Below are 22,936 nucleotides of genomic sequence, written 5' to 3' on the forward strand. Positions count from 1 at the left end.
GCTACTCTGGTTAAGTTAGTTGATCTAGCAAAAGGCCTAAGCTTTAAACTACATAGAACCCTCTGTGTCATTATTTATTATTTATACTGCTGGCTGTCAGAGAAAGGCTCGCTATCCTTTTTTTTCTTACAGCAAAAGAAACGTATGCAGACAGCTGGCCTTCTTGCTTATATACTAGTGTATGTGGAGGCTTGAATAAGAATGGACCCCATAGGCTCATATATTTGAATGCTTAGTCACTAAAGAGTAAGAACTCCTGGATTAAAAGGATTAAAAGAATTAAGACAGAGAGAGAGAGAGAGAGAGAGAGAGAGAGAGAGAGAGAGAGAGAGAGAGAGAGCAGAAGAGCAGAAGACAGCCTTGGGTATCATATTTCAGGTTCCATCTACCTTTTATATATGTGTGTAAGTTGTATGTGCATTTGTGTGTTCAAGTGCACATTCCCATGCATGTATGAAGTCTGGGTATCTTGCTCTGTCTGGTCTGACTGGGTCTCTTGCAGAACCTGGAGCCAGGCTGGTAGCCAGCAAGCCCCAGGGGTCCTCCTGCCTCCACCCCTCACGCTGCTGGGGTTACAGGTATGCAAACAGCCACAGCTGGCTTTGTTTACCTTGAATACAGGCAAGGGCTTTCTCCCACTGAGCTATCTCCCCAGCCCCCACCTTGGGTTTTTGTTTGTTTGTTTGTTTCGTTTTTGCTTGCTTTCTTGTTGGTTTGTTTTGTTTGTTTTTGAGACAGCGTTTCTAATTGGTGTGGGACTCTGCAAGTAAGCTAGTTAGGTCGTGAGCCCATGGGATGCCTGTCTCTGCCTCCCCAGCCCTAGGAGCATGCCATCAAAGTCACCTTTTTATGGGGGTTCTAGAAGGTCAAACTCAGGTCCTTACACTTGCAAACACTTTATGAACTGAGCCATGAGCCCAGCCTTAGAATCATTATTTTAAGTCCCAAAAATCTGTAAGAACAAAAGGATTTCAACCACAGCATTATATACATAGATTAATTGGGGGAGAATTAAGATTTTGTTTTGTGGTTTTGTTTTCTGAGACAGGTTAGCCCTGACTGTCCTGGAACTTGCTCTGTAGACTATAGGCTTGCCTCGAACTCAGTGAACTGTCTACCTGTGTTGGGATTCTTCTCCTCCTCCTCGTCCTTGTCCTCCTCCCCCTCTTCTTGGATTGATTTATTTATTTTATGTATGTGAGACACACCAGAAGAGGGCATCGGATCCCATTTCAGATGGTTGTGAGCCACCATGTGGTTGCTGAGAATTGAACTCAAGATCTCTAGAAGACCAGCCAGTGCTCTTAACCACTGAGCTATCTCTCGTGCCCCATAAAAACAACTCTTAACTGCTAATATAAAAACTAAGTTCCAAAGCTGGGCATGGTAGCTCATGTCTGTAATCATTTGAGGGGTTGAGGCAGAAGGATTGCTGTGAGTTTGAGACCAACTTGAGCTACAGTGTGAGGAGACTATTCAAAATGAAATCACTTTATTCCAATAGTTTTTTTTTAATATTAAGTTTTTCTACCAAAGCATTTGGAATCTTTATTCAAATCTTGTATCTTGTTATAATCATGTGTAGTTTTCTGATTAGAGTCTATTTGTACTGAATTTATTCTGAGAGATTTTTTTATTAAAGTGTGGTTGCTATCACTGTGGTGAATAGTCTTTTTTTTTTTTTTGTTATTTTGTTGTTGTTGTTTTGTTCATCAAATGTTAGCTAAGGGTCTACAGTGCTTAGTCATCTGAGAAGCTTCTAGAAGGAATAAGGTAGGTGTGGTCTCTGCCTAGGCAGCTGACAGTGTGTTGATGACTGCTGTATTGTAAGATTCCCACATCTTTATTCTCTGGGAAGCTGCCAGCATTAGTTCTCACAGCGTGTCAGTTGGCTTTAAAAGTGTATAATTAAATTGCCTGCGAACACCATTCCATCTTCCTTCAGGCTTTCGTACCTTTTCTAATTTCAGAAACATCTTTCATGTGTCACTGACTATATGGTAAGAGCCCAGTGGTTTCCAGCATTTCTTTGAAATAAAAACTTCAGCAAATTATAATGCCCAGATACCACTCACAGGTTACAAAATCTGTTTCCAACAGTAGCTCTCTAGTTTTCCCTCACTCCCCCTTCTCTGTTTCCCTTCCTTCCCACACCCAAATTATTCCCTGTGCCTGCGTGTCTCTAAAATGTATGTACTTTAGACTGGCAAGATGGCTAAGTGGTGCTTGCCACCAAGCCTGACAACCCAAGTTCAAACCCTGGGACCCACAAGGTAGAAAGAGAGAACCAACTCCTTTAAGTTGTCCTGTGTCCTACATTCATGCTCTGAGTGCACACACACACACACACACACACACACACACACACACCACAGACAGTTACTCTTTAATCCCAGGAAAACAGTGAAAATAAAACAAGGTTTAGCTACCTTGCATCAGAAGCAAAGAAGAATTCCACAGCTTTATCGCCCACAGCGTGCAGGCAGGTGGAGCTGTCCAGTCTCTTCATCCTAGTCTTACAGATATTCTTCACATTTTCAATATTGCCTAGTAAACAAAAGAATGGGTAGGCTGCCCTATTTGCATAACACGTGGCAAGGAACCCGTTTTCCTCTTTTGAATATTGTGTGGGAGCGATCTGCAATTTTTAGCTATGGCTGTGCCAGCCAAATCACGCAAAAGCTCCCCAAATAGCTCAGCTGAGCCGAGAGAGAGCATTTAAATGTCTACAGTGGGCAAGCAATGCAAACGAAAACAAACCAAAGGAACTCAAATCAGGGCACGGATGCCATGCTCTGCAGCTGCCTGCTGCCCTCTATTTCTGTGCAGGTCCCAGAATATCCACAACGAGATGCTTTTATTTAAAAGATGGAGTTGCGTCTCCATTGCACGGACATTGAAATCTGGAGCCACGAGGCAGCTGGGTTCAAGACAGAGTGTTGTGGGTGGTGTTGGTATGTCTGCCTCCAGGCAGAATGGGCTGCAAGGGGACAGCTACCCTTCAGTTGTTGATGTCTTAGGAAACTCACATGTTCGATATAAGACGGGGATCTGCTCTGTGGAGAGTTTGTATTTGCTTCGTACCCCGATGAGCAGGGGGCTGCCTCTCCTGCAGGAAAAAGAAGAAGATATCAGGGGACCGCTCACCTTTGAGACCCCAGGCCAGATGTACCCTCCAAATCTAGTCTTTTCTCTGGAGCAGAAGACAGTGTTTAGGTTACACAGAAGAGACATCTTGACCTTGAGACCAAGTCCTTTGGGTTTGGAGCAGGAACCAATAGGCTGGCATGCAGATGTCAGCTCACTTACCTGTTGTAATCCAACTACCTGACCAATCAGCCTGGCAACATGCTCCACTATTATGGGGACTCTGGGCTCCTGGTTCTCTAAATCCCCACAAGCAGCAAACTCACGTGGGTAGGTCTCAGGAGCTGGATATTTCCCATCAGGAAAAGGCCTAGTGTAAGCAGGGCCACTCTAGGATCACATACCATAGCCTTCACTTACTGTGAACCCCCAAATCAGGAGTGTTTGCTATCCTGAATTTGCCTGGGGAACTCTGTTTTGTGCCTCCTTTTGCAGAACTCAGCACTTTGCTTCCATGAGGCAGCCTAGCTGAGTTTTGTGTAGATAGTTGACATTTACAGATTCAACCAGCGATTGAAAATGCAGATAGAAAACAGTCCTAAGGGCCAAGCTTGTGCCACAGGCCTATAACCCACAGTCTTATAAGCTCTGGAGGCTGAGGAAAAAGGACTGCATGTTCCTATTTGGGTTACAGACTAAGTTCAGGGTCAGCCTGAGCAACTCAGCAAGATCATGTCTCAACACAAATAGGTAAAACAAAATAAAACAGGACTTGGGATACAGCTCAATTGCAATGTTTGCATTGTGTGTGCAAGATGTAAGGTTCAATGCCTAGTAATCACACATACACATGCACACGCATGCACCTGCACATGCCCACACACATGTAAGAAACTGCATTTGTACTCAATCTGTACAGACTTTTGCCTGTCATTCCCTAAAGAATACATATGACAACTATTTATTTACAAGATATTTCCATTATATTAGGTATCAAAAGCAATCTGGAGATGATGGAAGAATATATCGAAGTCATACTCAAATATCACACTATGCTATTTTACACAAGGGACCTGAGCATCCTTTTGGTATCCAGATGGGGTTTAGTTTGAGAACTCCAGGGATACCAAGGGAAGACTGTAGTCTGTTTTGTGGGCTACAAAAGGCAGGATCTTACCTGGCCTGAGTGATACCCCACTAAGGGAAACTTAGAATCTTTGACCTGTACAAAAGTGGGTTTCATTATGAACAGTCTTCAGTGAATGACAGAAGTGACAAAGGCCTCCTTCCTTTGTGCCCTTCTCTTACCAGCACCTGCTCTCTGAGTATCCTGAGATAGAGTCTTCAGCCAAGCACTTCCCTGGTTACTATTGCTTTTGGTAATCGTGTTGGAAGTATTATGTCATGACTTTAATGGCATCTTACTTTCAAAATGCAACTCTTTGCTCTATCTTCTAGAGTATATAGCACTTATATCAAACAACAAGCAGATCACATTTATAATTCACACTAGTTAGATCTCTGTATCTTAGAACCCAGGCATGTAACATTCCAGGACAGCAGTTCTTCACTGCCCTCTGTCCATGAAGGATATAATCTTACCATCTCCAACTGAGTGCTAGAGAGATGGCTTAACTGTCCAAGTGCTGTGAAGACCTGAGACAGGATCCCCAAAACCAATTTAAAAAGCTATACACAACAGGTACTGTGTATGCCTGTAACCCCAGCAGGGGGTGGGGGGAGGAGAGGCAGGAAGACTGTGGCTCCTCAGAAATTCATTGGCCAAACAGTCTATAGCCTAGCTGAATGGGGGAGCTCCAGATTCAATGACAACTTGTCTCAATATTAAGGTGAAGGAACTGGAGTGATGTCTCAGTGGTTCACAGAACTTACTGATCTTGCATAGGACCTGAGTTTAGTTCCCAGCACCCCTATGACTATCCATAACTCCAGTTCTAGGCAATCTGATTCCTACTTCTGACCTCTGTGGATAGCAGGCACACACATGGTGCACATACATACATGCAAGTAAAACACTCATACACACAACAGAGAAGATACCTGCTCCCTGAACACATACCTTTACGCACACAATGGCTCAGAAACAAACACCACAGACAAGCACACATGCACACACACGCTCGAACACACACACACACACACACACACACACACACACACACACAGCCTCCAGTGTAAGCCTGAAACTGCAAATAGTGGACCCAACACACACAAGGTCTTCATATGCATTCACATGACAGTTTAAGAGACTAAGAGCATAATAAAAAAAAAATTATAATAGCACACAGTAACAAAAAGTTAGCTTAAACTTATGGATTGTCTGTTTCTGGAATTTTCCATTGAGTATTTTCGGACCTTGTTTGACCACTGAAACAGAAACCTTAGACATCACACTTGACACTATCTGGCAGTGGAGATGGGGTTTCTATAGCTAACACTAATAGTGCTTTTCTCCTCCAATATGTTCAACTAACTAATGAGAAGAAAACGCTGAGCACATTTTATAAAGACCACGTGGGGCTATCTCAGGCATTTGACTTCAACCTAGTGGGCTAATATTTTGCTCTAACCAATTTCTTCCTAAGATAGACCTATGTACTTACAAGCCACCTGTTTATTAGTCTGGATCCAGCCCCCCCCCCCCCCCACAGCCATTTGGTGTGGCTGCCTGACTCAGCAGGCCTCTACTTTTTTTGTTTGTTTAAGGAATGACAGGTCTGCTTCCTTTAGCACTGACTGACTTACATCCCTCTTCTCATTCTCCAGATAGGGGACAAAGTTCAGAAGGATTGAGAAAGAAGTGCTTTGAAGTGCCTTGACTATTTTGTATAATGCTTTGTTTTGTCTAAAACCAATCAGAGACCTTGTCCTGGGTCCAGTGAGGAGGAGATAGCTCAAACTGCCCCTGAATAATGACAGTTTAAGCATTAATAATAGAGTTTAAAGCTATCTGGGTTTCTTGGAAAGTGGCTTCCAGATCTTAGTGTTCAGACAATGTTCTCCTTTAAGACACAGAAGCCTCCTGAGATGTCCCAAGGGTTGGCCTGGGTGCTCCGACTATCCATTACAGCCAATTTAGAATAATCAAACTTTATTGCTTCCTCAGAGCGCATTCATTTTAAACCGTAATATCATATTATGAGATTTTAACGGGAGCTTCTAGATTTGATAGAGACCAACTGGTATTTTATAATTCTATTCTATGATTTTATGAAATTACATTTCAAATGTCAAATTAAACCCAGTCCCGGGGATGGAGGGATTATGATCAATTCATCTGACTTTCTGGGTAGATAATAGTGACAGTTGTCAAGGGACAACCTCATTCACTCAGCCCAGATCTCCTGGGGCCACATATATATTTTGAATGGCTCCCTTTTGCCTTTAGCATAAAATCAGTAGCCACAGGGCACCAAGGCCCTCAGTGTTGGGCTTCCCCAGAGCCTTCCTTACCTTGTGGCAACAGCTTCTCCGGGGTAGTGGATGCTCTTGAAGACCAGTGCAAAGGCGCCTTCCTGAAAACACAGCAACAAAGGTCTTGAAGGACTGTGACTTAGCCTGACTAGCCGAGTCACTGCAGAGCACTGGCCCAGACGGGTCATTCCAGCCCCTCTTCACGGCAGATATGGGTTGTCTAAGAAGCTGAGTGCAGAGGCAGTTTATGGAAGATGATTATGGTCAGAAAGGAAGCCAAAGAGATGGCATTGTGCTGAAATGCTAAGGTCCAGCCCTTATGAATTTCACTATGAACACTAAGTCACAGTGGCTTGTCCAGGCTCCCAAAGAACTCCTGTTAGAGATGCCTGGGGTGAAGTGGTACAACTAGAACCACAGAGTGAGAGCCAGGGCCAGAGATACCCTGCACTGAGCCTCCGAAAGGGATCTGTGCAGGGAGCAGCTGGGAGGTCAAAGGGGTTGATCAGCATAGCTCAAACTGGGACCCGGTTCTGGCTCCATCCCTTCCTTTACTTGGGCAATCATTTCAGTGACTTTCAAGCCTCGTTTTCTTTATTCGGGACAGCAGTTCTATCTGTATGACCTTGAGGTTCAAGTCTAAAGCACTGTAAGAGCTTAGAATGGTGCCTGGTCTTTAGATCATCCGGGAGAAGTTGATTATCTAAGTTGCTGATTCTCTTATCATATTGTTAATTCTCTTTTCGTTTCTATGGCTGTGACTGCTATTTGCTCCCTGTGCCTGTGCCTCCCCTTGCTATTTGTGCAAAGCTAGAACTAGACTGTAGCTTTCCTCATTCAGGTTGCAAATTCCTTTTCTGAGATGTGCATGTGTATTTGCCTACATGACTTTATGTGCTCTATGTGTGTGCAGTGTCCATAGAGACCTTAAGAGGGCGACAGATCCTTTGAAACTGGAGTAACAGGTAATTGTGAGCCCCAACATGGGTGCTGGAAATTGAACCTGGGTCCTCTACAAGATCAGTAAGTACTATTAACTACGCTTCTCTCCAGCTTCTTAGGTGTTTTTAAATTCTTCATACAAAATTATCCCCCAAATCTGACCAACCTAACTAATTTCCATGGCCTCAGAAGATCTCAATTGTGTACAAGCTATGCATCTGAATTTTCATGTGAAGTTCTCAGACTTTGAAATTCTGGGTGGAATTCAGGGTCTGTGCCTCCAGGGTGGTACATCCAATTCATGGACTAAGCCACAAAACTAGTGAGTTCTAGGGTTAATGTCCCAGGGTCTCAATGGGTTTTCAAGCTGTCTAAGAAGAAGGGGCTTTAGGTAGATCTTGAATGTCATGACATTATCCCTGCTTAGTTAAATTTATAATAGCAATGGAGGAGAGAGTGGATATGTATTTCCTATTCTCTGTCAAAAATAGTTGCTTTGGGTAAGAAAAAAAATCAAAAAATCTAAAGGTGCCATTATGGGGAAGAAATTTCTAAAATTCAGTATTACAGAGTGCAGGGATTATAGCTCATTAACAGAGTGCTAGGCCCTGGGTTCAATCCTCAGGATTGCAACAAAACAAACAAACAAACAAACAAACAAAAAACTAAAGATGAAAACACTGTGTTGCAATACCTCATCTGTTTACCGTACTTTATAAATTTAGGAAACTTTACAACATGTGCAACTGACCCTCCATACCTATGGATGCAGCTATGGGTGTGGCTCACTGATGGAGACCTTGCTGAGCAAGTGTGAGATTCTGGATTTGATTTCCAGTATCAGAAAGAAAAGGAAAAAAAAAAGTTCTGAAAACGTGTTCCATTGTTACTGGTCTGGGCTGCATATCTAACCTATAGTGGAGCATCAGAGTGAATGTGAATGTTTGTATATGCTCAGCCCAGGGAGTGGCACTGTTAGAGGGTGTGGTCTTGTTGGAGTAGGTGTGTCACTGTGGCTTTAAGACCCTCATCCTAGCTGCCTGGAAGTGAGTATTCTGCTACCAGCCTTCAGATGAAGATGTAGAACTCTCTGCTCCTCCTGCACCATGCCTGCCTGAAAACTGCCATGTTCCAACCTTGATGATAATGGACTGAACCTCTGAACCTGTAAGCCAGCCCCAATTAAATGTTGTCCTTATAAGAGTTGTCTTGGTCATGGCATCTGTTCATAGGAGTAAAACCCTAACTAAGATAGTGAGCACACACAGACTTGTCACTGGTCCCTAGAGTATTCAATGTAGTATAACAACCATTTACATGGTTCCATTGTACTCCGTAATATAAACAATCTAGAGATGACTAATACACACATGGGAATGGGCACACATTACATACAAATACTATGACAGTTTATATGAAAGTTGATTTGGGTATCCAGTGAGGATATTGAAACCAATTCCATGCTGGAATTGGTACTTGGTATTCCATACCAAGGTATGACACTATAGAAGATGCTATGATTTAGAAATAGGTCCTCTAAATTATGGACCCCCCCCCCAAAAAAGAATGGCATAGTCAAAGGGTTTTGGCAGTAGATTCACTCTAAAAATGTTCACTGGAGGCTGGCATATCTAAAACCATAGCATGATAACACACAGCTGTCTCTGACCCATTGTATTCCGGATTCTGGGCCTTGAACACTATCTCTAGATTGCCGTGGCCTTGGATGGCATGGTTCCTTGGGGATAGGCCCTGAGATATCTGGACACCTCTTCCCTGCCTCCCATCTCATGCAGGCCCTGCCTGCTCTGCCTCCTCTAAGAAGTTGTCTTCCTTGGACAAGCCTCTAAATCCCCATGTCTGTTCCCCTGGATGACCCTACCTCAAACCCCAGCCCCTGTGTCTATTCCTCTTTGAGAGTAGCTGTTCTTGGGTCTAGCTGTTTGATGTATCACTAGTTTCTCTTGCTGACTGTCCTGGACCACTCCCTTCAACACTTCCCTATGCTCTGATCCCCTCTATCATAAAACCACAGTCTTCTTTGGGAACTAAGAACATCTCTTGTCCCACAGCTGTCTCTGTGCACCCTTAGCACAACTCAGAAATCTATTCCTGTGCACTCCACGAATCCCTCCCTCCCTCCCTCCCTCCCTCCCTCCCTCCCTCCCCCTCCCTCCCTCCCTCCACTTCCTTCACCATTTCCACTCTGTAATCAGTTGTGAACATTTCTTCCCTTGACTGCTTTACTGACAAGGAAGAAAGACTACAATTCTAAGTCTCCAATATCAGTAAATTCATCAGATTAGCATATAACAATGCATATGACTCAATTTTAGAGAGGACAGTATGAACCGGGACAGATACGTTCGCACCTTGTGTAAATTTGTACACGTGCTTATAAAAAATAAAGGTGTGTTTAGACAGATGGGACTCATAACTCACCAACTGCTGAATGACTCTTTCGACCAATGTTGAAAACGTAATGTCCTCAGTCTCTCTGTTGTCGAATACATATTTAATCAGCTTGGCGATGGTCTCCGTGTCTGTTTCTGACTCAAACTCGTAGCCCTTGCTTTCCTGGAATATGGGGTTGTACCCAGGGTGACAGATTTTGGTCATTGTGCAATGCTGGTGGAGCCAACTCCCTCTAGTCCCTCAAGATATGACTTAAGGCAAGAATAAGCAAAACTGGGAAGGGACAAGAAATGTCTGCCAGAACCCAGCAGCTAAACACCTCTGAGTCACCGTGTTATTCCCAGAGACGGTCCCTCATTCCTCCTCAGGAGCCTGTCTTCACTGTTAATCTGGACATTGCAAAACAGCAGCAATGATGATAAAATATGTTGACTCAAACCCACCCACATCCCAGCTCATACCATATTGTGGACATTCACTGTCTGCCTCCCCACCCCATGGTCCACATGGTGTCAGAGCTGATGTGTTACATAGCACAAGCTACTCTGTGAAACCCAGCTCGTGTTATTTTGATTCTGTAAAACCATGGCAGCCCTCAAGATAAACACTAACGTCGTGCTATCTCCCCAGACAAGGTCTGAGCACAGTGGCTCAGCCGAGGCTAAGACTCACGCTCAGGGTTATGACACGGTCTAGAGTATGTCTCACTCAGTTCCTGTGTTTGTTTCTAGGTGGAAACGGGCTAGGTGAAAGTGTCAGGGGGGAGATTAATACTGAATCAGATTTGATTTGCCCAGGGGAAACCCTTACCAAAAATTTCCTTAGATCCTTGTAATTAGTGATGATCCCGTTATGGATGACAACAAATTCTGAAAGAAGAGTTTGCAGAAGAGAGAGATGAGAATTCAAAGTGAACTAGAAGGAAGTTCAAGCTAAAGGAGTGAAAACTGGAAACTCTTCCCTGGGATGTGTAATAAGCAGGTTTCATTTGCAGTGCTTAAGACCGATGTTTGCTGTGACTGCAGCTTGCTGAAGGAGTAACCTGTCAGTGATGAGCATCCAGCACCTGACCATGTGTAGAACTCTATCACTGTATATTAAAAAGGCTTCCAGCTTCCATAATTATGTCAAATGAGGGATTAACCTTTAATTACCCAGAAATATTTCCAGACATTTCCAACCATGTTTAGTTATTTCCCCTTTTAAAATAAATCATTTATTTTATACATATAGATACTTTCTCTGCACCACATGCTTGCCTTGAGGTTGTGGAAGCCAGCAGAGAACATCAGATGCCCTGGACTAGAAGAGCAGACAGTTTTGAGCAGCTATGTAGGTGCTAGGAATTGAACCTGGGTCCTCTGGAAGAGCAGCTGGTGCTCTTAATTGCACTAAGATCTCTTGCACTAAGCTTTAGTTCTTAAAAAAGAGTCACAAACTAGCAGTTTATAGTGTGTGTGTGTGTGTGTGTGTGTGTGTGTATTGTGGGTACATGCGTTCCACTGTACATGTGTAAAAATCAGGGGACAACCTCTTGGAATTGGTTCTCCCTTCCACACTTATGTTCACTCCAGGGATTGGTCTCAGCTCATCAGAATTTCACAGCGGATGCTTTTACAAGCTGACCCATCTGGCAGGCTCCTCTACCTTAGTTTTTTTGAGCCAGGGTCTCTCACAGAACCTAGAGTTTATTGACTTGCCTGGCCTGACTAGCCAGTGAGCCTGAGGCATCCTCGAATCTCTGTCTCCCAGCCCCGGGATTACAAACATGTGTGACAGCACCCAACATAGGTGCTGGGACTCAGCTCAAGTCCTTGTGTGTGTGTGTGTGTATGTGTGTGTGTGTGTGTGTGTGTGTCAGGCACTTTGCCAACTGAGCCAACTCTGCAGCCCAGTTTCCTTTGCTCTGATGTCTTCCTGGGAGCATCAGGCTTCTTGGGAACATCAGGCATCCGTATATTGGTTCTCTATTAATCGATTCTATTACTCTCCTTTCTTTCCTTCTTTTTACTTCAGATCTATCATGAAATTGTTTCTTTCTATTTTTTTTATTAAGTCTAACACATTTTTTTTTGTCTTAATCAATGGTCTTATCTGTTTCTTACAGTCCATGTTTTCTTTGTGAAAACAATTTCTCTTGCCTTTTGCACGGCCAGCAGTTAAACCTAAGGCCTGCTAAGCTATAATGGGCTATAGCGGAGGCATCCTAAGCAGGACCCTGTCACTCTCTCATGCTATTTAGTAGCTATGTGTAAAGACACTCTTGAAAGAAAGCACATAGAACATCCCTGGTGAGTTAGTCAAGATATCTGGTGAGTCTTCACAGAATGCTAATGGTAGTTTTCCACCGGTCATCCTGAATCAAAGCAGCAGTTTTCAAGAAATGTGGATATGAGTGGGTCCTACTGTCATTTCCCAGCTGTGGAAACACAATCCGAATCACAGAGTATTCTCAAGTGGGGAGCTTCTGATGGGGTTTGCCGTGTCACTAGACGGGGCAGAATCCCCGCAGGGCTCATGGCCTTGGTAATATTTTCTCAGCTAATACTGCTGTCCTGAAGACCGACTTCAACATCTTAGTGGCATTTGGCTAGGTACTCAACACTGTGGGGTTTGCCATTTTTCCTAGGTATGGCGCCTGCCCCAGCTCTGATGTTCTATGTTTCAGAGTTCTATGTTCTATGGTTCAGAGCGTGGGCCAACTGGACCAGGACAAGGAGACAGCTGGGAGAACACAGGAGATCCAAACCCCACAAAGGCTGCCATGAGCAGTTCCCAGGTCTGCTTCATGGCCTTGGCCTACTGCCCATCATTGGTACTCTAAGGTATGGTGAGCTCAGTGTTTCCATAGCTTCTGGTTTGTCAAGGGTGTCAGAGGCCTGGGCTTGTATGTATCATTTTCAAGCTTGAAAAACATGAAGTAAGTCAAGTCAAGTTCTCTACTGGGAAGAGCTCTTAGGCTGTTGGTTGCAGCTCTGCCCCTCCACACCTTAAACTTTTGGCTGCTGAGCCCTTTGTTTGGGATGCAGGGCTCGGGGGTGGAACATAGACATTAACCATGATCAACAGTGACATCTGCCTCCACTCAGGACTGCCCTTTGTGGGAAAGGGAGATGAACTCAGCTGGATGAAAAAGACACTCTGTGTGTTCTTTATGGTCCTAGCCTTCGAGAATATTTTGCTTATCTCATCTTGTCTGCTATGAGTTGAGTGTAGCCTTCAAAAGCTCAATTCATATGCTGGCTCCTCAGGGTGGTGATTGACAGGTGCTAGGACCTGTAGGAGATGAAGTGTACTGGGAGGTAACTGGAGACATGCTTCTGGAAGACACTAATAAGAGTTTCCATGGGATCCTGAGTTGTTATAGATGCACTTCCTGATCATGAACTTTCTGCCCCTAGAACTAAGGCCTAAATAATTCTTTCTTTGTAAACCACCCAGCTTCATGTATTTTGCTATAGTGATGGAAAATGAACTAATGCATTGTTATCCTCCACTCTTGGAATGAATTCCAAAGAGCCAGTAGCCCTTGTAGTAAGGTGTTATTATTTCCTGTGCATTCCTTGGTCAGCAGCACCCACAAGACCAGGTGTTGGCCTGACTGGGGTCCAATGTGGCCCACCAGAGATGCTCAGATTGTCTCAGGAGGACTGGGCAGGGTTAAAAGCTGGTTTGAGGTAGGTATGGAAGGTACTCTGGCCAGGATCATCCTTGACAGGTCATTCAAGGAGAAACATCCTGAACAGGGTTTACTTACCATTGTCTTTGTCTGAACGCTGTGGGTGGCTGTTGACGGCATTTGGAACCCCATGGGTGGCCCAGCGTGTGTGGGCAATACCAAAGTGTGTCTCAAACTCCATCTTCAAGTCCATGCTATCTTGCTCTAAAACAAAAAAGAAAACACATCAATCGCTGTGTTGATGTGTGTTGTGCATGTGTGTTTACATACATGTGTCTGTGTGGGGTGTGCATGAATGTTTTCATATATGTGCATGTTGTATGGAGGCCCAGGATTGATGCTGAGTGTTTTTCCTGGTCATTGGCCACCTTATTCATCGAGGCATGGTCTCATGTTAACCTCAGCTCATCCATGGTAGCTAGTCTGGCTAGCCATCTTATTTGGCAAATCCTTTGTCTCTGCCTTTTGACAGCTGGAATTACTGTCACACCTGCCTAGCATTTACAGAGGTTCTGGGATCTGAACTCTGGTTCTCAGGCTTGTGTGGCAAACAAAGCCATCTCCCCAAATACTGTCTGTACTTTAAAAAACAAGCATTGGTAGCCAGACGAAGTGGCACATACACGTCTTTAATTCTAGTACTGGGAAAGCAGAGACAGGTAGATCTCTGAGCTCAAGGGCAGCCTGGTCTATAGTGAGTTGTAGGACAGTCAGGGCTACACAGAAAAACCCTGTCTCAAGAGGGGAAAAAGAAAGCATTGGCAGGCCACCACTAAGGCAAAGTGTTTCCACTGTAGACACCATCTTCACCAATGGCCCATCCTTAATGTCAGTCATGCACATGGTACCCCAGGGACCCACTGCATCTAAGTACCATCTATGTTAAGTTTTACTTAGTGTTTATCAGTAACTGAACACTTTTTCCTCCTTTGAGATGGATTATTGCTATGTGACCCTGGAACTCTAGAAAAGCAGCAGTATTGTATGCCAGAATGATTAAAATAAAGACATAACTATTAAAATAGTTTTTCATCTCCACGTGTAACTGCTTAAAATAAAACCTCCCACACTTCGTGAGACAGTCTTACAACTCGGCCTTAACACTCCTTATAATCATCCACATAGAGATGCGTTGCCATGTTTTCAGCCTCAAGTGCTGTTGGCAATAATGCACTTTCAAGGGCTCATGCGGCACTCTGAAGCACAGAAAAGTTTACTGTAAAGTCCTTCATTTTCTACTTACTGTAAAGTTCTTCATCCAGAGCCTTTACTTTCCCCTTTTTCTTCACAAGATGGATGTGTCTTTCTTTGACTTCGTGGTTATTTCCGTCAATGGCCACACCTACAGTTTACAGAGAACACTGAGTTCTGATGCCTGAACCAGCATGACCCACAGAAATGTAGAAAAGAGCCCCGTGTCTTTCCCTTCAATTTCAGTACTCCAAAGAGGCAACCATGGTCCACGCTTCCATTACAGGAGAGCAGTTTTCTTATTTTAGAACTTTATAAAATTGAGAGCACAAACATTATTTTTCATGTTGAATTTAAGTTTTGTCACCAAAAGGTGCAGTTTGCTATCTTTGTCTGAGGCTTCAAATCCATGACCAACCAAGAGATGATCAGAAGACTTGGAAATAACATAGGGGCTAAGGCAATAGATTAGTTGGACCTGAGTTCAATCTCCAGAATACACATTAATAATAATAATAATAATAATAATAATAATAATAATAATAATAATAAAGCCAGGCATGGTGCTGCAGGCTTGTGATCCCAAGGCTAGGGAAGTAGAGACAGATGGGTTCTGGGAACTCACAGGCCATTTACCTAACCAATCTACAAGTTCCAAGCCAATGAAATACTTTGTCTCAAAAAAATTAAATGTCCTCTATGCACATGTGCATATGTACAGTCACACATACATAGGTGTACTCAAACACATGTATACTTGCCAACAAATAAATTCCATCTGTACTGAACATGGGCAGGCTTTTTTCTTGTCATTATCTCAGAGACAAAGCATCGTAAGAAGTGTTCACATTGCATTTACATTGCGTTAGGTATAAATAAATAATCTAAGGATGATAAAATGTATCTGTGAGGAGATGCAAATAGATCAGATGCAAATGTTGGGCTATTTTATAGAAGGGGCTTAGAGCATCCTAAGGCTTGGTGTCTTGGGGCCTTTCTCACCTTTACTAGTAACTGAACATATCACCTAGGATTACGGCCACTTTGTTGCAGTAGATGCATTTGGGAAATCTAACCCAGGATTTCATACATACTAAGACACACACCACCACCACCACCACCACCACCAGTCACACCACATTTCTTAATCATGATCAAAGAGAACAATCTAGTTTTCGGGATATTTACTTTGGAAGACAAACACCTAAAGTGTCAATTTCAAAGTAGCAGAGATTTGTGTGCAGGGACCATGGGGCTTGGCTACCAGGGATGGGCTGCCACACCTGCCATTAATGGCAAGAAAGTATTCAAAGGCACTTAACCTGCTGTGCTCCTTGCATTGTAACCTCCTAGCTGTGGGCCTCCCTCCATTTGCATGCCTGTAAACCCTTTCTGGATTTGCCTTCCATTAAGAATTTACAAGGACAGGTCAGCTAGCTCCTTGGCTCGGCAGGCTACTTAATTAAATGTTTTGCCAGTGGATGAGAGAACCCTGACACTGACATCTCATGAGGATTGAGAAGTGAGTTAGAAAGATCTTCCAGGGCTTTGGAAAGTAGAAACGCTAAGAAAAAATGAAGAAAGACTGTAAAACCACGGGGCTGAGGATGTGACACCAAGCAGTGTCTAGAAGGCCCTGGATACCTGGAACTGACTCTGTAAACCAGGATGACGTTGAACTAGGAGATCCACCTGCCTCTGCCTTCAGAGGCATGTGCCATCATCCCTCCACTATCTAGCAAAAGTAGCTCAAACTTTAGCATCCTAACTAGTTAAATGTTACAAAATTGCAAGGTGATGGTTAAGAGAAACCCTGTTTACCAAAACTCCCTCCATTCTCAACCCAGATAGTATCAAGGCATGACAACAACTGGAGTAGGGATGCCAAGAAATTGCTGGAGGAGATTTACTGAGGTATGATGGGCAGGCAGAAAGCTAAGTATATATTTAATGTACACAACTTACTGGTCTTTGAGATAGGAAACTACCAGTGGAAATACCCAAAAATCCAAGCCCTCAACTTCTCCTTCACCCAAGTTCCCTGCGACCCCTTCCCTCCATCAACGCTATTGTATGCTTGCACACTTAAATCGAGGCCTCCTCTCTTATGAGTACCGTATTGTTAACCATGCACTCTAAGCTGTCCTGGGATCTTTAGAACTCGTTCATCTTGAACAATTGAAACTTTGTGCCTTTGATCAATGTTGATGAAGCTTTATCTGATAGAGATTTCGTTAGAGATGTTTGTTTTTAACCCTTAAGTTTTTCTACAGTTTTGAAACTTCTTTGGTGAACAATCGTGGTTTTTGTTGGCTGATTAAAGGCAGCTGTAGAGAGACGAAAGGGGAAAGAAGAGGCCTGGTCCGACCTTAGGCAGGACCGTGTTTATTCAAGGCAAAGCAGCACTTCTGTCAGTGTACAGATGGCTAAAATGCCTACAGAAGATGGGGAGTAGCACTTTAAAGGGGGCAGGAATGAATGACTTCCATAGTCCACAAGGGAAGCTGGGAAGTGTAGTCCTTCAGCAGGAAAGGATCAGTTACATTAATAAAAGAATGTTTAAAAGTGTCAGAAAAGTCTCAGGCTGTAAAAGGCCCCTCTACAAAGAATATAAATGAGAGAAGCACCCATCGAGGGGTGTCTCAGAGACCCACCTGCCGAGTCATAGCCCCGGTACTCCAGCCGCTGCAGGCCCCTGATAAGAGTTTCGAAAATCTCCTTCCTTGTCTTGGGAACTCTGTAATTCATATAGGCAAAGATTCCTACCCAAAGAGAAAATAAAATGTCATCTTAAGGAAATACCAGCATCCTGTATGGAAAAAACAACAACAAAAAACAAAACAAACAACAGTAACAAAAACCACCACCAGACAAAGGAGGCATCTTAGCCCTCAGTCTGTGTACAGAGGAAAAGCTGGCTGTCCCCCTAGTCCTCTGGAAGAGTTGTATGCTGTCAGCCCTTCTCTCTGTGGCAAAAGCTCACATGAACCCTGTGTCATGATCCTTGACCTTACAGTGTCACAGCAGAGGAGTTCTCTGCCATTTATTGGCAAATGTGAGTAACCAATAAACCAGCGCAATGTATTTAAGCCTTTGCAAAGCTGGGTGCCACCAACGTGGACTAGGAAGACAAATGAAGAGTGTGCAGCAGTACAAAGAACAGTCTTTATTGCCCTGGTTGCAGGTTCTTTCTCTTTCCTCCTTGGCTGAGGCTCATATCCTCAGGAGGGTTTTGCATGTCATCTGTCATTCATGTCTGTGTGCTTCTTGGAAAAGAGCGGGCATAAACTTATCTCCCTACCCAATCTGATGGAGACATCTTGTCAATTAGTATCCCCTCTTCCCAAATGATTCAACATATGTCAAGTTGACAAAACAAACAAACAACCCCAAGGACTTCATGCATTCAAGGCAAGCACTCTGTTGAGTTCCTGCTCCAAAGATTCAATGTAAAAGTAGTCTTTGATAAGAGACAGAATAGATCCATCTCTTGGGAAAGCCTTGCTAAAGTTCTAGCAAACCAAGATGGTTCAGTTTGGCTTTATTTTATTTATGTATTTGTTTATTTGTACCTTTTCTCTGTGGTGGGAAGATGAAGGTTTCTGCTTTAGGTCTTTTATAGGGATCAGCAAATGATAGCCCTGAGAGGTGCTCTTACATCCCTCCTTCTAAATGAAACTGTGAAAGTTCTTTATTGAATAAGAGGAGAAAAACCATAGGTGGAGGTTGCTAAGATGGATAATAAAAAGGAATCTTCCATCTGGGAAACTGTGAAGAGGGAAAAAGAAATGTGAGCCTCTTCTGTTGTCACCTCAGACTGCACATTTACAGCCACAGGGCTGGTAAGAGCTTAGCTGACAAGCAAGACACAGCTTTAGGGATGTGTGTGTGTGTGTGTGTGTGTGTTGGTGGGAGAGCATACAGAGGCTAGAGCAGGACCTAGATATCTCCTATTGCTCTCTCCTTTAATTGCATTGAGTCAGGGATTCTGGAAGCTCATCATGTATAGGCTGTCTAGCCAGAGAGCTCTCAGGATCCATCTATCCCCACTTCTTAATGCTGGGGTCACGGACACACACAGCCATACCCAACTACAGATTCAAATTCAGGTCCTCATGCCTAACTAACTTCTTCTCAGCCCCTGGAGTGATGAGATTAAAGGTGTGTATCCCCATGCCCAGCTCTGAAAATATTTTAAACAGAAGAGTGTGTTATAGGGGTTATAGTGAATGCAGTCTAAATAATTGATATATTCCGAGGAAATCGTTTTCATAGATTAATATGTACAATGAACGTACACCAGTAAAAAGGTTTAGATCATATAAAAATGCAGTCCATCAAGTGTTTGTATCAGTTTTGATCAATTGATCCTGTCATGGGTCCTATTTTTCCACATGATACTTAGCTAATACTCGGTGGAGTAGAAGATATTATGAATTTTGATATTTTGGGTCCTGGGTATTTTTTATATCTATATATATCCTCTAATTCTGAAGCCAGAAGCCCCTCCCATCCTTTCCTGAAAATTCTCTTCTTCCAGTCACACTCCACTTCTGAACATGCATCTAGCACACATGTTTTTGCATGGCACTGACGATCCATAACAGCTTGGGAGAAGGGGCACATTAGAACCCCCTGGTTGGATATTAAAATGTCCTTTTCCTCAGGACCACCAGCTGTGTCGACACCCAGCCAGGAGTTTGGCAGGAGCTGAAACAGTTTGGGAGTTGACTGCTGAGGAGTAAGCTGCCAAGGAGGGTCTGCGAGGTCTTTGCACAAGAAACATAAATCTTCTCATTTTCATCGTGAAATATCTACTGAGCGAATTCTTTCATTAACAAAGCACCACCCCTCTCTCTCCCTGTACAGCTAATCTTCCTGGCCACTTGGGTTTGCACAAAGCTGAACTGAAATGCATACAATAGTATGTGTGCTGCGAATTGTCAATCACATTACTTTTTAAAAAGACCATAAAGTAGAAGAGCTGCTTCCCCAGAAATTTCTCAAGTCAAAAATCCCCTCTTGGAATCCACCATCCTATCTGCAAAGGAAAACAACGATGAAATGCAGTTTTTAAGCACAAATCAGTTTGGTGGGGAGCATTTAAACTCATGCAACCTCTCTGCAAGGCATTTTGCCGGCTGTCTGAAATGAAAAGCTAGCACGTGCTGTGGAACTAGCTATCGCAGTTCCAGAAACACACCCAACAGACATCTTCACAGAAGTGCATGTGTACCCATAAAAGGTTGGCAGCTCAGGCTGGCTTGTGACCTCCACAGACTAGAGACAGCCTGGTGTTTGGCTGGAGCTGGGTAAAGCCAGCCACAAATGCACAGAGCAAGCAGACATGGGCAGGCAGAGCCCCTCCACAGAGAACAGGACAGGGCTTTCAGTAATCAAATCTCCAGGATGAAGCCGGGCAGTGGTGGTGCACGCCTATAATCCCAGCACTTGGGAGGCAGAGGCAGGAGGATTTCTGAGTTCGAGGCCAGCCTGGTCTACAGAGTGAGTTCCAGGACAGCCAGGACTACACAGAGAAACCCTGTCTAGAAAAAAAAAACAACAACAAAACAAACAAACAAACAAACAAAAAACAAATCTCCAGGATGTGTGAAAGGAAAAGAGCAGTTTTTAGAACATCAACAAATCATGCAGGGACTGATAGAAAGCTGTACAGAGAAGTCTTCCCCCGGTGTCTGTAATGGGTTCAGAGAACAGGTTCAGGATGTCCCTGGAATACCACCACAACTCAAAGTTTTCAACACCCTGTTCAATAAAAGAGTGGAGTCATACATAACCTGTCCACATGCCCCTATACTGTCCTTTGCTTTCCTCTTCCCCATCCCTCTCACAGGACCACATGCATGCTGGGTAAGTACTCCACCACTGAGCTACAGTACAGCTTCAACCCTAGAACGTACCTAATAAGACAGTCTCAAAGGCCAGGAAGATAGCTCAGCTGGTAAAGGTGCTGGCCGCCAAGCCTGATGACCTGAGTTTGGTTCTTGGAGCTCACGTGGAAGAAGAAGAAAAGTGACCTCCACATGGGAGCCATGACACAAGCATGTCCATATGCATAAACATACAATGCACATAAAATAAAGTAAATGTAAATGTAAGTTAAAAATAAAAAAGAGGGCCGGGCGGTGGTGGCGAAAGCCTTTAATCCCAGCACTTGGGAGGCAGAGGCAGGTGGATTTCTGAGTTTGAGGCCAGCCTGGTCTACAGAGTGAGCTCCAGGACAGCCAGGGCTATGCAGAGAAACCCTGTCTCAAAAAAAAAAAAAAAAAACCATAATAATAATAATAAAATAAAAAAAGAGAAAAATCTCTCGTGTTATCATTACGGGGAACATCCTGGCTAAGGAACAAAGATTGACAAGCTTGAACTGTTTCCGAAGTCACAGACTTGTTTAATCTTAATTTCCTGTGGGAACAGTCATGCCAGTAAGGAGGGCTGAGTCTCTCAAGGGGAGATCCAGTGACAGAGACATGTGGGGTTTCTGGACAAACCCCTGCTCAGCTCTCAGATGCTACTTTGGGTTGTCCCAAGCCTCCCCTTGGGTCAGCTGTGTCACATGCCCTTCCATGGAGGTCTCAGTTGCCAGTGCCCAGCCCCCTTCCTGCCTCTCTACCTCCTTCTGAGCTGAGACAATTTGAGTCACTGTGGCTCCCAGGCCATGATTACCTGGAAGAACAGTAGCCACAAGAGGGTTAGAAAAGACCTGAACACATCTCTGCATCAGATTCATAAAAGAACAGGTTTAGGGTCATGTCATCCTCTCCCTGTCACTTGTTGGCTCTGTGACAGCAAGGAACCCAGAAGATGAGGGAGGCCTGAAGCCCACAGACAGGGCCAGATGCCGATCCCTGATTCCATCCCGGTCCTGTGCTTTCTGTGTGGCCTTGACAAGTCAATAATAACCTTGGTAACTTGATTTTATCCGTAAAACAGCTGTGATGGCAGCATCTACTTAACAGAGTAGTTATGACAGTCCACAATGTCTTCCTTTGGAAAGCCCACACAGCATTGCTTGTCACGTAGCTAAGGCGCTCTCACTCCAAGGATGTTGCAAATGTGTGCGTTCCTACACGACCAGTCCTTAAGAAGTGACTGTCAAAGTTAGGGTAACAGGGTAATACTACCATTTCACTATTTCCTTTTCTTGACCCTCTGCCTGGGAAAACGATGGTTAAGCCAAATGTGTGAGCTGGCTGTAATCTGGGCAAAGTTTAATTCAGCCCATGAACATATCTGTGCTCCACTGGGTCCTTGTCACTCTTATGAATCAACGAGATGTATGGATGAGCCTTACGGAGTGGGGCAAAGGAGGTCATAGAGGCAGAGGGGTCCCCAGAGCTGTGACTTGCAGGCAGAGGGACTAAGGGCTGAGAGTGAGGACATGCTTCCTCTTAGCTGGGGGGGTGGGGCAGTCCTCATCTCCCAGGGATGGCTCTTTACAAAGTGTCATCTATTCATTCTGGATCAGCTGGCAGGGCCCTCACAAGATTTGCTGAGTTCTCTCGCTCCCACCTTAGAGGCTACAGAACTATATGTTTCCTATATTTGCTTCCTTGCCCTTTTGTTTGACTGCCTACTACACACAGTCTTCATAAGAGTAGAGACCACATCTACATCGTCTTATCTGTTAGAGCATCCTGACCACATAAGGAGTACATTAGGTACACAGTAGACAGCTGTTGGATGAATGCATGCATGGATAAAGAGCGAACAGAGATGACCAAAGGTAACTGGCCTCGGAACTGGGCCTGACACAGCCACATGTCACACTCAGCCAGGCAGGGGTAGATCTCTTTATTAGAACTCATCTCCCCTCTGCACAGACTTGAGAGATCATGCAGGGACTCAGGCTCCACAGAAGTCATGCAGATAGGGTCAGAGTTCATGAGTTTGGCCTCCAAGTGACAGATGACAGTGACCGGGTCAGGGGATCAACTTTCTCTGAATACCTGACTAGCACTGAACACTTAGAATTTACATGCAGTTCCTAGAATAGTTGGGGTGGGGGAGGGACTGGTGAAGGGGATCTAGAGGTTAAGTGGAAATAGTCAGCTTCAAAGAGGGCAGCCCGGGACCCCTCTGGTCCTTTGATAGTCTCTCTCTGTACATTGGTTTTCTAATGAGAACAAAGCTCTCAGCCTGAGCGAGCATGAGCAATTCTACCCA

The 22,936-nt window shown here is 44.1% G+C and overlaps 1 protein-coding gene across 1 annotated transcript in view; it reads right to left on the bottom strand.

Moving 5' to 3' along the window:
• The window catches only part of Gfpt2 (glutamine--fructose-6-phosphate transaminase 2), a 46,873-nt gene that overhangs the window by 18,251 nt on the left and 5,686 nt on the right, over positions 1 to 22,936 (bottom strand). Inside the window, exons 2-9 of the mRNA XM_034506633.2 lie at positions 17,404 to 17,511; positions 14,802 to 14,900; positions 13,637 to 13,762; positions 10,690 to 10,748; positions 9,907 to 10,041; positions 6,562 to 6,623; positions 3,030 to 3,109; positions 2,430 to 2,547 (exon numbers count right to left, since the gene is read on the bottom strand). Coding sequence (XP_034362524.1) covers positions 2,430 to 2,547; positions 3,030 to 3,109; positions 6,562 to 6,623; positions 9,907 to 10,041; positions 10,690 to 10,748; positions 13,637 to 13,762; positions 14,802 to 14,900; positions 17,404 to 17,511 — 787 coding nt within the window. The remainder of the gene's footprint in view (positions 1 to 2,429; positions 2,548 to 3,029; positions 3,110 to 6,561; positions 6,624 to 9,906; positions 10,042 to 10,689; positions 10,749 to 13,636; positions 13,763 to 14,801; positions 14,901 to 17,403; positions 17,512 to 22,936) is intronic.

Source organism: Arvicanthis niloticus, chromosome 6, assembly GCF_011762505.2.
Source record: "Arvicanthis niloticus isolate mArvNil1 chromosome 6, mArvNil1.pat.X, whole genome shotgun sequence".
Taxonomy (NCBI): domain Eukaryota; kingdom Metazoa; phylum Chordata; class Mammalia; order Rodentia; family Muridae; genus Arvicanthis; species Arvicanthis niloticus.